The sequence below is a fragment of the Hipposideros armiger genome, unplaced genomic scaffold (genome assembly GCF_001890085.2).
Source record: "Hipposideros armiger isolate ML-2016 unplaced genomic scaffold, ASM189008v1 scaffold_91, whole genome shotgun sequence".
NCBI lineage: Eukaryota > Metazoa > Chordata > Mammalia > Chiroptera > Hipposideridae > Hipposideros > Hipposideros armiger.
The window spans coordinates 3,672,804-3,688,090 of record NW_017731441.1 but is presented as its reverse complement, the minus strand read 5'-3'; the positions used below and the strand labels follow the sequence as shown (position 1 = coordinate 3,688,090).

The 15,287-nt window shown below is 45.1% G+C and overlaps 1 protein-coding gene across 2 annotated transcripts in view; it reads right to left on the bottom strand.

The window, feature by feature from the left end:
- Positions 1-15,287, bottom strand: part of TMEM255B (transmembrane protein 255B) — a 38,087-nt gene that overhangs the window by 19,001 nt on the left and 3,799 nt on the right. The window contains exons 2-3 of one of the 2 annotated variants that reach the window (XM_019644766.1): positions 10,492-10,634; positions 7,294-7,356 (exon numbers count right to left, since the gene is read on the bottom strand). In XM_019644766.1, coding sequence (XP_019500311.1) covers positions 7,294-7,356; positions 10,492-10,634 — 206 coding nt within the window. The remainder of the gene's footprint in view (positions 1-7,293; positions 7,357-10,491; positions 10,635-15,287) is intronic. The other variant, XM_019644765.1, reaches the window with a different exon arrangement.

The following is a 15,287-nucleotide window of genomic DNA, read 5'->3' as shown; positions in this document are numbered from 1 at the left end:
CTTTTGCAGAATTGTCACTTCTTCACCACCAGCTTCTGTCCTCAATGACGTTCAGTTCAGGACAGATCCGAGGCCAGATTTCACCCCATACAAGGTACATTCTTGCTGATCTTATATCACACACTAAATAGGCTGCCTTGTGGATGGGAGAGCATGTTCAGCTGTACACTTCTGTACACTCCTGCCCCCTGTACACTTCTCATGAATAATCAGGGTTTATTTAACCAGTGCCTACAATGGATGGGTATTTAAACAATTTGCAATTTCTTGCTATTACAAACTCTGCTACAAAGACACTAAGTACTATATTCCTGGAACATTCAAGAACCCATACTTTTAGATAGGACACAGTTTGTGTCTCTGCTCTTGAGAACCTGAGCGAGAAGGATACACTGACCCACAAAGAGGCTTTGCTAGTTTGACTTCCTCCAACAGTTAAACACCCATATCCTTATATCCTGAATGACACTTCATATTGTTAATCTTTTAAGTTTTGCCAATCTGATGCACAAAAAAAAGTTGTCATTTTAATTTCCATTTGCATTTCTCTATTATTAGTAAAGCTGAGAATCTCTTCTTACAGTTGTTGGCCATGTCTTTACATTTTTTCTTATGAGATAACTTCAGGTTTACCAAAACAAATAGCAAAAATAGTACAAAGAGGGCCAGCCGAGTGGCGCGATGGTTAAGAGCTGGCTTGGGATGCCAGAGGGCCCCGGTTCGGATCCCACATATGAGGGCCAGTGACACTGCCCTCTACAGCTAAGATGCTGAACAACAGCTCAACCTGGAGCTGGGCTGCCGTGAGTCGCCGGCGACGGCGTGGGCTGCAGCCCCTGCGGCAGTGGGTTGCCATGGGCTACCGTGTGTAGCCAGCAGCCAGCGTGAGTGCCAGCAGCCACAGTGAGTGGCCGTCCAGAAGCCGGCGGCTGATCTGCCTCGCCCGGGAAGAGCGCAATGATGGTGCCAACTTGGGCCAGTGAAGCGACATCCTCCACAACTAGACTGAAGAACAAAAGGACAGCAACTTGTCTGTTCCCCTTCCCCCAATTCCCCCCCCCCAAAAAAAATCTTAAAAAAAAAAACAGTACAAAGAATTCCTGTACGTCCTTCCCTCAGATTCTCACACCTTCAAAACCACACCAGTGACCTTCCTTATTTGTAACTTCTCTCTCCAGCAGCAAGAACCTGCTCTCATGATCCACAATGTATGTATGTATTTATTGACTCTGCTCTAGAATATGCATCAAGTAATTGTGGAATTACTAACCCAGGCCACGTGAAAAGCAAGCTACTCACTGGAGTACAATATTTGTGTGTAATCCTTTTTTACTTTAGTCTTAGAGGATATGGTCAAAACCAGTTTTCCCACATGACTTAGTTTGGTTCTTTCTCTGTGGTTGAGTTACTCATTAATAATGCAGTCAGGCTCACTGGTTCCTGTATTCCCTATGGCCCTCCCCCACTCATCCTTGTTAATCTGCATTATTTATTTGTTCAACAAAGTATAGGGACTTGGTAAGAAATGTTGCCTAGTTTGACACCCCAGAACTTTGCGTGTCAGCTTTGACATGAAACCCCCAATAACTACTCCAGGGAACAGATGCTGAGACCCAAGGCACCGTCCATGCTGCTGTTCCAACGTAGAAGGAAGCAGGCGGTTCGGTGCGCAGGCCTTGGGTGCAGCCCCTCCAATCACACCTCCACTCCAGCCCCCACATGTTGCTTCCAAATGAAAGCAGTCCCCTGACATTGCAAATCAGAGCTGTTGCCCGAGTCCCTTTAGGGGCATCTCCAAACTGGTGAGCTTTTTTGTCCTCAGTTTCCACATTTGGAAAAGGAGGTACCGGGCTATGACTTATCAATACATTGAATAAATGCTTCCAGATACCCAAGCCAGTCTAGGTGCTGTGGGTACGGATGTGACAAAATCAACAGGTGTCCTTGGTCCTTCCCCATAGTAAGAGATTTTATGATGAATTGACTAAAAGGGAATTTGGGGACTCCCTGAAGGGAGCTGTGCCTGTATAAGCCTTGATCTGAACTACAAAAAATGATTTCCTGTTGGCCCTTCTCCAGTGCCATGGCAGTTTTCAATCTGACTATTCTGCACAACTTCTCTGAGTCAACTGACTCAATAATGATTCAGTAGCTGTTCTGTGTGTTGGAGAGAAGCAGAGATGAGTGAGATGGAGCCCCCACTGTGAAGGACCGACGCTTCAGGGCGGTACCCACTGTAACAAAAGTAAACCAAGAGCTCTGGATGCACGCAGAAAGGGAGGACTCATCTCACCCTGAGGATGAGGGAAGGCCTTGAGCTAGCCCTGGAAAAATAAGCCAAATTTCCTCCAGAGGCTGCACCAGCCAGGAGCTGCGTTACCTACCACACAGCATTCGAAGTTCACCAGTGTTAAGGAAATGTAGACAAAAATGCTTCCTTCATCTCGATGGGAAAAGGAAAACCCGTATAGCTTCTTCCCCTATGAAATTACTACATACAAATAAAACAATTATGATGTAAAGAGTTATGTAAACATCATTGAGAAATTATACCTAACGGAACTTTTGCACTGCTATTATGAAAAAAATACATTAAAACACAGACAAAAGACTCAGAAGGCAATTTTCAGATTTCCCAGTGGGGAGGCCAGGTATCTCTACCAAAGGAAAGTGGAAAGCCTGCACCTGCTTTGGCTGCCGTGTCCTCCCAGCCTCCTCTTTGGACCTTCCTGCCACTCCCAGATGGATGGTCTTTGTCCTCACTCAGCTCACACCCATCGGAGATGAAATACTAAGCCCCACAGTGCATGCTTTTCTTTCAGTAGGCCTTGCACCACGAGGCTGCACCATCTCATTTTACAGTCATCTGGGAGAGAAGGGCGTACATCCCCATCACTCCTGCTGAGGATGCTTCTGTGACTAACTACAAGGTCCCTCAGCCCAGGACAGGTGACAGGAAGGACACGGCTCGCACTCTGTTCCATAAGCGCACCTCCCAACTCTTGTTGGGCAGAATTCTCAGCCAAAGAGGACAAACAAGAAGGGACTCAAAGATGAACAAAATCACTTGAGAGCTGCCAAAGTCCTTTAGCACAGGGCATCCCATCTAATCCTCACAACTGTGACATTATTACCTGAGAAACTTCCAGAACTGGAACTGCACATGACCCACTGATGCCCCGTTAGCTCTCTCACCACAAGTGTGCAGCCAGAGTTGTTGGACCCTTGCCCTGGTTAGTTCATGATGTACCAACTTGATGACTCCTCAGAGAATGCCATACTCCATGTCGTGGTCAGGTGGCCAGCTCTGGCCCAACTGTGCCTGATCATAGTCTGGACAGCTGAGAGACCTTCCACCTGATTTCATCCAGAACTTCACAGAAAGCACAAAACTCCCAAAGTATCTTTTAACATTGCAGGACTGCCCTCACCTGTCTGGATTTATAAACGTGTTCTGATTTGGTCTTGCACAAACCGTCCCCACTATTTGAACGTCCTCATCAACTTTCAGCTGGTTCTGCCTGGTTGTACTTCCTCCCACTACCTCTGCAAAAGTAAAACTGAGTGCCAGCAAGACCACCCATATAGTAAACTCAGTGCTAGCATGATCATATATGTGATAAATTCAGCGCTGGGGTGGTCACATGCATGATACTGCCCGAGAACGTCTCTGGTGTGTAAACCCCAGGGTCCAGGTGACAGTGTTGAGAAAAACGTTGGAAATTCTCTCCTCTGGCTCCTCAGACTGGAAATGCAAAACTCGCCAAAATCAGCCACAGAAGAGTTGCCTCTCAGGAAAGTGTCCTCCTTGGCTTTTGTGTCACAGCTACTTCTATCCTTTCCAGGCATTGCTAACTCTCCTTCAAGCTAAGTAGTGAATTCAACAGTACAAAGCCAGAAGAATGCACACAGCAGAAACTGATCAGTTCCAAATCATTTTCCATTATATGTGAGGACTGCCAGAACCTATGGATTTTGCAAATAGAAACTGTGACTCTAGCAACACTAAAAGTTTCTAGATTAAGGTTGTGACTATATTTCATTGCGCTGTTTGGGGTCTCTTCTCTTGGGAGAAGGGCAACCACCTTATTCAGTAGGGGAAAGGTCACCTTGAAATCTCTGCTGGGCTCATGGAGTTGCATTCCAACAAAGGAAAGTAGATTAAAAAAACAAATACCAAATAGATAGATAAGGTTGTGGTGCTAAGAGGAGAAGACGGAAAGAAAACAGGGTAAGGTGAGAATGTATCACTGGGAAGGTTGTCACTTGGAGTGGTGAGGACTCTGTGTGTCCCTCATCCCTTATGGTACATAGCAAGCTCTCGATAACTATTCATTTAAATGACATGCATCTTTCCAGACACACAGGTGCTATAACCCATTGCGTGAAGTTAACCTTCCAATTCAAAAGAGAGAGGCCTCTGTAGGAAATCTTGCTGGCTGTCCACCCAGCATCCACCCCTCCTTTCTTTCTTCCTAACTAATGTTGATTGTGTTCTGGTCTCTCACTTCCACACTAGTCATGTCCCTTTGGGAAGCTGATACCACCCAGCTCCTAAGTGAGACTGTTGGTGAGTTAATTCAATGGCAGGGGTTGGTTTAGAAATGAGTGTAGACCTGACCAGTGAGATATGAAGGAAGGTCTGTTGAGATACAAAGGAAGGTCTGTTACAGACTCTAGGAAAATTGTCTTCTCCCTAAGAGAATCAAAGGAAGCCACCTCCTTCTTTCTTCCTCAAGATGCTGCTGTATTGGCAGACTAACAGCCCTGAGGAGGGCCGAGTGGAAAGAGAGAAGGAACTGGGGCCTCAGGACAAACTGAGCCATTGAATCAGCCAACCATAAAGCCACCACTCTAGACGTCCTGAAGGGATGCAAATCCTCACAGCCTCTGCCAGTTAAGGCTGCAGTGTATATTACATTTGCAGTGGGCAATTCCATGGCTTCTCCATTCACGCCCCCCCCCCACTCCAACTCTCCACTCTTCTCCCAAACTCAACCAAACTCTGGAAAGGTGTAAGTTGCAGCGTCTTCAGGGGAAGGTGTCACTCAGGGTCCTTTGTCTTTCAGACCATCCACTACAGGTGTGGCCCCAGCAGTTGAGTGAAGAAGGTGAAGAAAACATTACTGGGTAAGGCACTGCAGGGAGGGTTCACCCTTGGAATATCGGGCAGGCCAGCAGGGACCACATTCTGAGATGAACTGACACCCATGAGGGGCTCCCTATATCCGTGTCCAGGCTCCTGAGGTGGGGTGTGGGAGTCTGAGGTTGGATGGTGTGTGACCGGGGCCACTGCACTCCCTCTCCTGCCCTCCAGGACAGCAAAGGTCAAGCACGGCCCCGCCTCATCTGCTCAGCCTCTAAATGGTTCGCTGTGACATTGGCAGGTTTCCTACCTGATGACCTTCGGATCTTCCCAGTGCAGTGGTCTAGGACCTGGGAATATGGTGCCATGTCTACCCTGCCTGAAGTCCTGTGGTAGTCCCTTTGTTTCAGCCCCACCCAACTCAGTCTTGAGAGTGGTGAAGACTGTCTGGGCTTCTATATGAGAAGGTAAAGGGCTGGACGTCCCCCAGTAAGGATGATGAGATTCCCATTATGTCAAGACCCGAAGCACAGACATTAGGCAGAAGAGTGGGGATAAGCAGGAATACTCTCAATATAACACTCAAAAGAACAGGGAAAAAACAGTTATCTCTAGACCAGCTAGCCAAAGGCTGATAACCTAATCCTCTGAAGGAAATGTTTTTTAATCTATAAGCTATTCTTATTAGTCTCATTGGTTCCTCTGATTCAGTGGATTTTAAATTATATTCTAGAAGAATTCCTCTCTCTCTCTCTCTCTCTCTCTCTCTCTCTCTCTCTCTCCACAGATATGGGGTGGGGTGGGGAGGCTCAGCAGTTAACAAACTTCTTAGGCCCTTAACTTCTCCATCTTGGCCATTGATATCCTTTGGCCATGCTAGACTATAGAGCTATTCATGAAATCAATGATTCATATGTCTGTTTGGGCGAGGAGAAAGTAATAACTCATTCATGAATGGAAAAATACCAAATGCTGACTCAATTTGGAGCGTTCTTTGGATATCACTGAAGACTAACATAATAATGGGTAGAGATAATGGTGAAACCACTTCTAATGATTAGATTCCACCCCTTAAATTGAACAGAGTGAAATGATACCATGCAATGATATCATTACGGATGAAATGATACTATGTCTGGGATTTGCTACAAAATAATATGAGAAGGGAAGAAATGGGTGGGAGATGAAAGGAGATTGGCCCTGAGTCAACAGTTGATGAAATCGGGAGGTGGGTACAGAGGGGTTCATTATATTAGTCTGTCTACTTTTGAATAGGTTTAAAATGTTCTGTAGTAAAAAATTAAAATAAAAAGAAATGAAGAAACAAGAAAGCATTCTCTATATTTAGATGCATTTGAAACAACAAGCACTCTCTCTTTAGCTGACATTTTCTCAGCCAGCTATTGTCTCCTTTTGAAACAACTTGAATGTCCTGACTAACCTATGTGCTTAAACACAGTATATAACGATGGCTACTATTTTCTAAACACCTGTTATGGGCCAGCGCCATGCTAGGTGTCCTCACACGCATTAACTCACATGCTCCCAACAAACCTGACAATGAAGAAACTGAGGCTCAAAATAGACAAGTAAGTTTCCCAAGATCACACAGCTACTAATTGTAGACACAAGTTTTGGCTTTCATAAATATTAAATTAAATGTTAGATAGTGAAATATATGTTTACCACACAAAAGTTAGCCTTGGAAGAATGCTTTTCCTGAAAAGGCAGTTGTAGGCATCACAAACAAGGCCAGTCAGGAGGCTCTGCTCTGAGGAACCTGGGTGGCCCCCTGTTTACAGGGAAGTTTACTGGGATTCCAGACCCCACACTGCTCTGGCAACTGCTGTCACTTCTGGATTTTCCTCCTTTCACTCCAAGGCCCACATTTTTTTTTTTAATGAAAAACCATAGAAATGGACCTCCAGTAACCAGACTGGAAAAAAGTAGCAAAACTATTTCTATTTGTAGATGACATAACCTTATAGATGGTCAGTCCTAAGGACTTCACTAAAAATCCATTAGAACTAATAAATTAGTTCAACAGGGTTGCAGGATACAAGACCAACACAGAAAAATCAATTGTATTTTTATACACTTGCAATGAACCTCAAAAATGGAAGTTAAGAAAACAATCCCATACTACACAGCCATTAAAAAAAAAAGATGAAATATTGCCATTTGAAAAAAACAATGTACTTTCTTACCATTTGCCTTCGATTCTCCACCAGGTTGATGCCAATAATTCCTAAGAAAGATCCAAAGCCCAGCTGAGAGCAAAAGAAAAACAAGGGAGAAAGCATCTGGTTAGCATGCCTGGTGGCTGGATGCTGACATTTAACAGTAAAAAATGCACAGGAGACTGCCACCCTTCAAACATTTGATCCAAGGGCCAAGACCAGCCATCCCCACCTCACCAAGTTTTGACCACTGAGTGGCGGATGGCTTCATGCACATTTGGGTTGGCTTCTCGGGCTCCATCAAAGCTGGCAATTGGACGAGAAAGTGCTGAGACATGATCCATCTCATCTTCTACGTTCCAACACTTTAACTCTTACATGGGTTTAACTCTTGACTACAGGAAAAGAGAGCATTATGTGCCCCCTTCCCCTCACAGAGGACAACCTCTTCACAGTAGCCCAGCCCACTCACAGCCCATCTTCTGCATCTGATCATCAGGTGAAAGGCCCACCTGATGTGTCTCCTAGGCCTGTCCCAAGTCGCATAGTTGGAGGACTCCTCAGGTAAGAATACTAGAAAACTAGAACCATGGGTATTTCAAAATAAAAGTTGCCAGTCACCCACGGACATGGCTAACACGGCTCAGAGATGAGCTTTGGACTCAGGTGAGCAGGCAGACAGGTAACCGTGGGGAAGGAGAGGAGAAAGAAAAAGGAGGGCGTCGAGCGGCTCCTGAGAATCATTCCTCTTGTTCCTTGAGAGAGCCGAGATCACAGCTGCCCAGGAGGAAGTGATGCTGGGGTGCTGGGGAAAACATACACGTGGCTGTCTTCATCTCAAAATGCAGGATCTAAGGGCTGGGCACCAGGATCCCTCCACTTCAGTGTGTCCAGGGGACACAGGTATACCTCATTCTTCCATGTCTACTTGGTGGAAGAATTTCTTAAATATTGCCCCCCCCCCAGCTTGAGGAATGCAGTTTTAGCAATGCCCACAGATGACGCTGCACAGAGCAGCTTGTGACAAGCTTCTCACAGACAATGTGAGACCGCTGCACTGGGACCCTGCATTAGAGCCCTTCTCACTGGGCAGGTGAACCCTGCCCATCAGACTTCCAAGGGACCATTTGGGACAAGCCTGGGGACAGCTAACCAGTCTCTAAGGCCATGGTATCAAATTTAACGCAGTAAAAATCAGACCTAGGTATGTCTACAGATGTCTTTATCTGAAATGATATGTATGGAGATGGGCATGGAAGCACAGATGACGTTTTCATCAATAATTTAAGAATTCTCAAGGAGTAACAAGAAAAAAATGTTTTCTTCGTGTGGAACTTCAAAATATCACAGTCTAACTCCACAGTTCAAAATTTCATTCCAACATAAATGTATTAAAATATATCTATTAAGTTTCACTGAGTTCCACTTTTTTTGGACATGAAAAAAAAATCCTCTTTCCAAAATGTTGAGTTTAGCCCATTTCTTCCTGAGACCCACTCTTTCCTGTAAGTCTCTAAGTTGGACACAGGATCTCCATGGAAGTGACTTTTATCCACATTTTCTTTAAGTGAATTTCATCTATCATCTCCATAGTTTACTTTAAGAACCATCTGGGCCGAAGCTTATTTCATTCTGGTCGTTGCCCAAGAATCAGGTCCTTGACAGAGCATGGCTCTGACTACAACCAGGATGGACGTTCTCAAGGTGGGGAATCCTGAACAAGTGAAGCTTAAAGAACAAGCAAACAGCTACTACTCAACACTGATCCTGAAACTTTGCAAATGATTTGGGAGGATCCATCCTTACAGCCACTACCTGCAACCCCACCCCCACCCTTGCCCCCCAATTCCGGGCTCCCCCTCCCATCCAGGACACATGGCAGCAAAGTGGCGTCTCCAACATGACATTGGCTTCATGAGATTTCACTGATAAAACTTTTTCTGTACAGACACTGTTTACACAGAGGGTGCCAAAAAATGTATACACGTTTTAAGAAAGGAAAACTATTAAAATTGTAATACTCAATATATACAGATAACAAAAGATGATTACAAGTCACGTTTGACTTCTGCAATTACAAGGGGTGCTCAAAGTGGTTACCATCAGCGCCCAGACACTTCTGATTACGGCAAACTACTGCTTGAGCAACATTGACCAATGTGTCCACTTGTATAAATTATATATATATAGATAACGTCGAGATATAAAGCAGACAAAAAATAAAAATAAAAGGTAATATAAAGACGAAATGAACAATATTTGTAAAATATTTTTAAATATTAAGAGTACCAAAAACCTTTTCCTCCTTGCTAAAAATGTTATCGATATTATTACTAATCTTGATAATACTTTTGGTGAGAGTAACATAATTAAATAAGCTTGATTTTAAAAAAATCTTTGTTTAGCACTTTAGGTGCTAAACACAGCAGCTCAAGGTTCCGGTGCATTTTAAGGGCATCATAACTGACATAAAAGGCAATTTCATAGATGCTCCCTGTACACAATGCGGACCCTTGGAGCAAATTTTATTGCTAACGAGAATGGATGTGAGTTTACAGGTCAAAAAATCTTTCTGATAATTCTAAATTTAGGTGACCAATTCATGCCAGATCTGATTAGCTGTCATTTTCCTGTTGTTCCCACGTGATATCATGATTAATGTAATCTTCAATCGAGATTCCTTGGCAGGTGCCTTTTAAACCTATATGTCCGTTTTCTGAGGACTACTCTGGTCAGCTTGGTCTCACGGGATAAAATCCAGGTGTCACAGGGCTGGTTCCCCCTGGAGGCTCTGGGGGAGAAACTGGGCCAGGCCTTTCCCGGGTCCAGAGCCATCACACTCCTTGACTCGTGTCTCTCTTTCCATTGTCAACATCTGTCATCGCATGGCTCTGACACCTCTCCCAGGCCCACCTTCACGGCTAAGGACCCTGTACTAACACTGATCCACCTGGACGATGAAGGGTCATCACTCCCTCTCCAAGCCAGCTGACTAGCTGCCTTAACATTCCCCCTGCTGTGTAGCCCACCACCACCTTCACAGATCCCGGGGAGGAGGACACAGATGCCTTTGGGGTCATTATTCTGCCAACCACAACCACCAACAGACGTTCCCATGCCCTAAACCTCCAACTCTGTGGAGCTGGAGCAGAGTATGTCACCACCCCCACAGCAATCTGTGGTGCCCAGTGCCCCTTTCACAGATGCCGGGACCACGTCACTCACAATGATCCCTGGGTAGTAGCCCCCAACAGTCACGTTCTCCGTCCTGGTGGTGGCAGCGAGGCCGATGGTCAGTATGAAGATAGACAACACCAGCAGAGACCCCACAAACCAAAGGGAAATCTTCTTTCTTCTCACAAACCCTTCTGGGAGGAGGACAAACAAGGAAGCCGTTAGTAAGAGACAGGGTTCAGAAAGCGGGTCCTAGCAAACACGAGTGCATTCAGTGTTCATGTGGCCCTTCTCTCTGAACCCAGCAGGCTCTGGAAGGCCTCTTGGTCCTAGAGCCTGGGACTCAAACCCATGTCCTCTCCTCTGTCAGTGCCAACCTCAAGTGTACTGAAGCTTAACCATCATGATCCTTGGGACTCCAAAGCAAAAGAGGAGATGAAAGGAAAACGTGATGTTTCTTCCTATGCCAAAGTTTTTAAGTCAACAGTGTGTGTGTGTGTGTGTGTGTGTGTGTGTGTGTTTAATGGGGGAAGAAGTGGCATATTTGATTATAACTGCTAGCTCAGATAACCACTTGAATTGCTGGCATGCAGACATTTTTCACACTTTAGAAGGTTTGCCTCCGAAGATTTACACGTGTACAGTTTTATCAGCAAAGTTTCATGGCAAGTCAAGGTTACAACACCCAAGAATAGAATTGTTACACACTCAGAAATAAATTACACAAAACTATATAAATCAATGTGCAAACTCAGAATAACTTGGCTAGATGGGAGTGCGCCGTTTTTATCCAGCTGACCTAGCAAGGTCGTATGTCTCAGGACACTTCATTCCGGAGGCCAAGGGGGACCTCATGCGAGACACCCCCCCCCTCTCTTCACCAGCACCCGTCTCAAACTCAACACTTACTCCAGACCCTTGTGAAGACACTTCTCCCAAGAAGCTCATCCAAAGTCACCTCTATTACTTTCACCCTGGAGAAGACGAGATCAATTCATTCACTAAGATTATAAACCACCAGCTCCCAACCAACCAGCAGGTGTCAGGCCCAGGTGCTGCCCACAGCTCCCAGGTCCTCAGGATGGTGGATTGGCAGCAGGAAGGGCTCCCCTCTGCTCACGTGGTCCTGTCCCCAGTGTCATCTGCAAGCCCTGGCCCAGTCCCTTCAGGCTCAGGTGTGAGTATCTGGGATTCAAATCCCAGCCTTCTGGCTCCAGAGCTCCTTCCATTAAGCACTCCTCTCTCTGCCCCGCTAAGAACACAGGTTATCTCCTGTGTCCACAGGGATTCTCTTACCTGCCCCTAGCTGCACCCTGAGAGAGCTGGGCTGCTGCAGGGTTTTGAGCAGAGGAGGGAGGGGCTCTGGTTTCCATTTTTTCTGATTTCTGCAGCAATGTGGTTGTTATGGTGAGAGCACAAACTACAGAGGAAAAAGGTTAGACAATAAAACGTGCTCTGAAGGCTCACGCCTATGAGGATGGACCAGCCTGAAAGCTCTGACAGTGCAGTAAATGGCAGAGCCTTCCCTAAGCAGGGGGGGGGTGGGGGGGTAGCCCGCTAACAACAGCACAGTGCATTCCTCAACAAGAGCAGTGGGTAAAGCAAGTCTTCTAGGCCCTGTCATGGCCCTCACTTCAAAAGGCTACTCCACTTCAACAACAAAGTCGTCCTGATTACAGCCCCCAGGGGCCAGTCACAAGCCACATCCATCATTTAAGCCTCTCACACCTGCACTGGCAGTGGGCTCCTACTCCCACCATGGCAGCTTCTGCAGAGGTTTTGCTGAATAAGCACTGGGGGGATGAGCAATGAATGGACCCATGAGTGGACACACAAGTGGATGCACAGGGCCAGAGATGACACTGACTGCCCACAACTACGCCACAGGCCACATCACTCAGATATGGGTTCTGCAACATCTCCAGTGATTCTAAGCTCAGCACGTATTCTAGTGACACCCCCTACCTCATGTCCATCCAGTCATCACCAGACATCCCGAGGCCCACCATCCCTCTCAAGGTGCTCTGTCCTGAGGACACTGGCCAAACACTAACCTGTGTAGCCTGATGCCCAGCCTACTGCTGCATTCTTATCAAGAGGACAGGCCCTGCTTGCTATGTGAGTAGAAGCAAGTCACTTCCTGTACCTGCTGCTGTTTTGTAGATGGTGAGGACGTTCCAACTCAAGTCGCGGTACGCCAGAGTATCTGAGAGGTACCCTGACTGATGAATTACGTCTGCCCCAGACATGGGAGGAAGGCGCCAGGGCACACTTGCCAGGCAAGCCTGAGCCTCTCCAGCTCTGGCATTCGTGGATTATCTCCCCACCTGTGTTCTCTCTTCCCAGCTTCGTACTTCTTGCTTTCCCCCCACATCGAACTGTTTCAGTTACCTCAGGAATTTGTCTTTGCCACTCCTCTCATTATATTTTGGAACTAAAAACCAAACCTAATTGGGGCTAGAAAATATTACCAAAGTGATAATTACATTTTTTACAAGGAAAAGAAAGACTGTAAGTTTTATAATTAAAGTGTATGGTTTTAATTCTGCTCATAAAAGCAGTAGTTATTTTTTGTAGACCATTTATAAAGTACAGGAAAATACAAACAATTAAAATTAAATTAAAATAGAATTTGCAATAACCCCATAACCCAAAGTTGGCATGTGGGCATATAACATTATTGTCTTTCTTAAATCCGCACCAAAATGTTTTAAAATCTGTTTTTTTCATTTAATAAACTGTAAAAATTTGTCCTACTTCTGAAATACTTTCTAAACATAAGTCTTATTCATCATAGTGTATTCCACTAAATAGATGTGTCAGTTAACCTATCCCTACTGTTGTATCTTTGCATTATTTCTAATTTTGTATTATTAAAACACAATTTGGAGGAATGAACAGGTGGAGCACAGGGGAGTTTTAGGGCAGTGAAATTACCCTGTGTGATACTATAATGGTGGATACGTGTCATCATACATTTGTCTAAGCCCATAGCATGTATAACACCAAGACTGAACCCTAGTGTACACTATGGACTCTCGGTGGCAGTGATGTGTCAATGTAGGTTCATGGATTGTAATAAATGTACCACTCTGGTGGGGGTGCTGATAATGGCGGGGGCCTTGCACGTGTGGGGGCAGAGGATATATGGGAACTCTGTATCTTTCCCTCAATTTTGCTCTGAACCTAAAACTGCTCTCAAACATAAAGTCTGTATTTTTTTAACAACCACAACATGACAAGTATCTTTGTGTAAAATCTTTCTGTCACCTCTAATCACTTTTTAGGATACATTTCTACAAGTGGAATTGCAGGGTTAAATATTTTTTAAGGAGAGGGCCGGCTGAGTGGCGCGATGGTTGAGAACTGGCTTGGGATGCCAGAGGGCCCCGGTTCGGATCCCACATATGAGGGCCAGTGACACTGCCCTCCACAGCTAAGATGCTGAACAACAGCTCAACCTGGAGCTGGGCTGCCGTGAGTCGCCGGCGATGGCATAGGCTGCAGCCCCTGTGGCAACGGGTTGACATGGGCTACTGTGTGTAGCCAGCAGCCAGCGTGAGCGGCCAGCAGCCGCAGTGAGTGGCCGTCCAGAAGCCGGCGACTGATCTGCCTCACCCAGGAAGAGCACAATGATGGTGCCAACTTGGGCCAGTGAAGCAACGTCCTCCACAACTAGACTGAAGAACAAAACGACAGCAACTTGTCTGTTCCCCTTCCCCCAATTCCCCAGCACTGTTCCCATCCCCCCAATTCCCCAATAAAAAAATAAAAAAATCTTTAAAAAATATATATATATATATTTTTTTAAGGAGAAAGTAAAAGCTTTGAAGTAAAATTTAACCTTACAAAACAGAAGATAAACCTATACACTCTTTGTACAAACTTTGGAAAGAGCGTCTTCCTCTACAAGCAAAAGAAGTAAATACAGCTTTATCTGATTGTAGTTCAATTGTTCTTTTCATTGTTGTCTCCTAGTAGTTTTTATTATAAATATGTAAGAATCATTGAGGGTGCATGAAGCATTTCTAGGAGTGTCCTACAGGAAAACAGCCTCAAGTGCAAGCAGACAGTTGATGCTCTTTGAGAAACAGTACATTTGCGCGTGTTCTGTGAGATCCCTAGATCCCTTGTTACTATTTACAGCATCTTAGTTGCAAAGAAATGTGCACGCAAAGAGCAATGACTTTTTTTTTCTTGAATTTGTTTAAAGCCTGACCAAGGATATATGTACAAGGTAGTTTGCCGCAGAGTCAGGTAGATCAGCAATTCCGGGGATGATGGCAGCAGATCTGGGATGTCTTTGGGGAAACAGAGGACTGAAATGGCAAAGCCACTTTGAGAACAAGTGAGTGAGAAAGAGAAAAAAAAAGAAGCTTCTCCATGGGTGAAATTCCACTCTGGTTAATTAACTTTAGAAAGGTAGGTAAATTGATTTTTTAAAAAGGACACAAAAGTTAAAAATGTATCTTCTACATAGTGAACTATTTTTGTGGAAGTTCATAAAATGATCATATTAATGATAGTACTATCTAGTAAGTGGGTAGCCACTTTAGCTTTTTTCACAACAGTCTAACTTTCTTTTCTCATTCAGTCATGACCAGAGGATTAACCTCGCATTTTCCGGATTGCCCTTACCAGCTTTCAAATATCTGTGAATGGAGACAAATGTCAATTGCTTTTTTTTTTTTAATTGGGGAATAAGGGGGGATGGGAACAGTGCTGGGGAATTGGGGGAAGGGGAACAGACAAGTTGCTGTTGTTTGTTCTTCAATCTAGTTGTGGAGGATGTTGCTTCACTGGCCCAAGTTGGCACCATCATTGCGTTCTTTCCGGGCGAGGCAGAT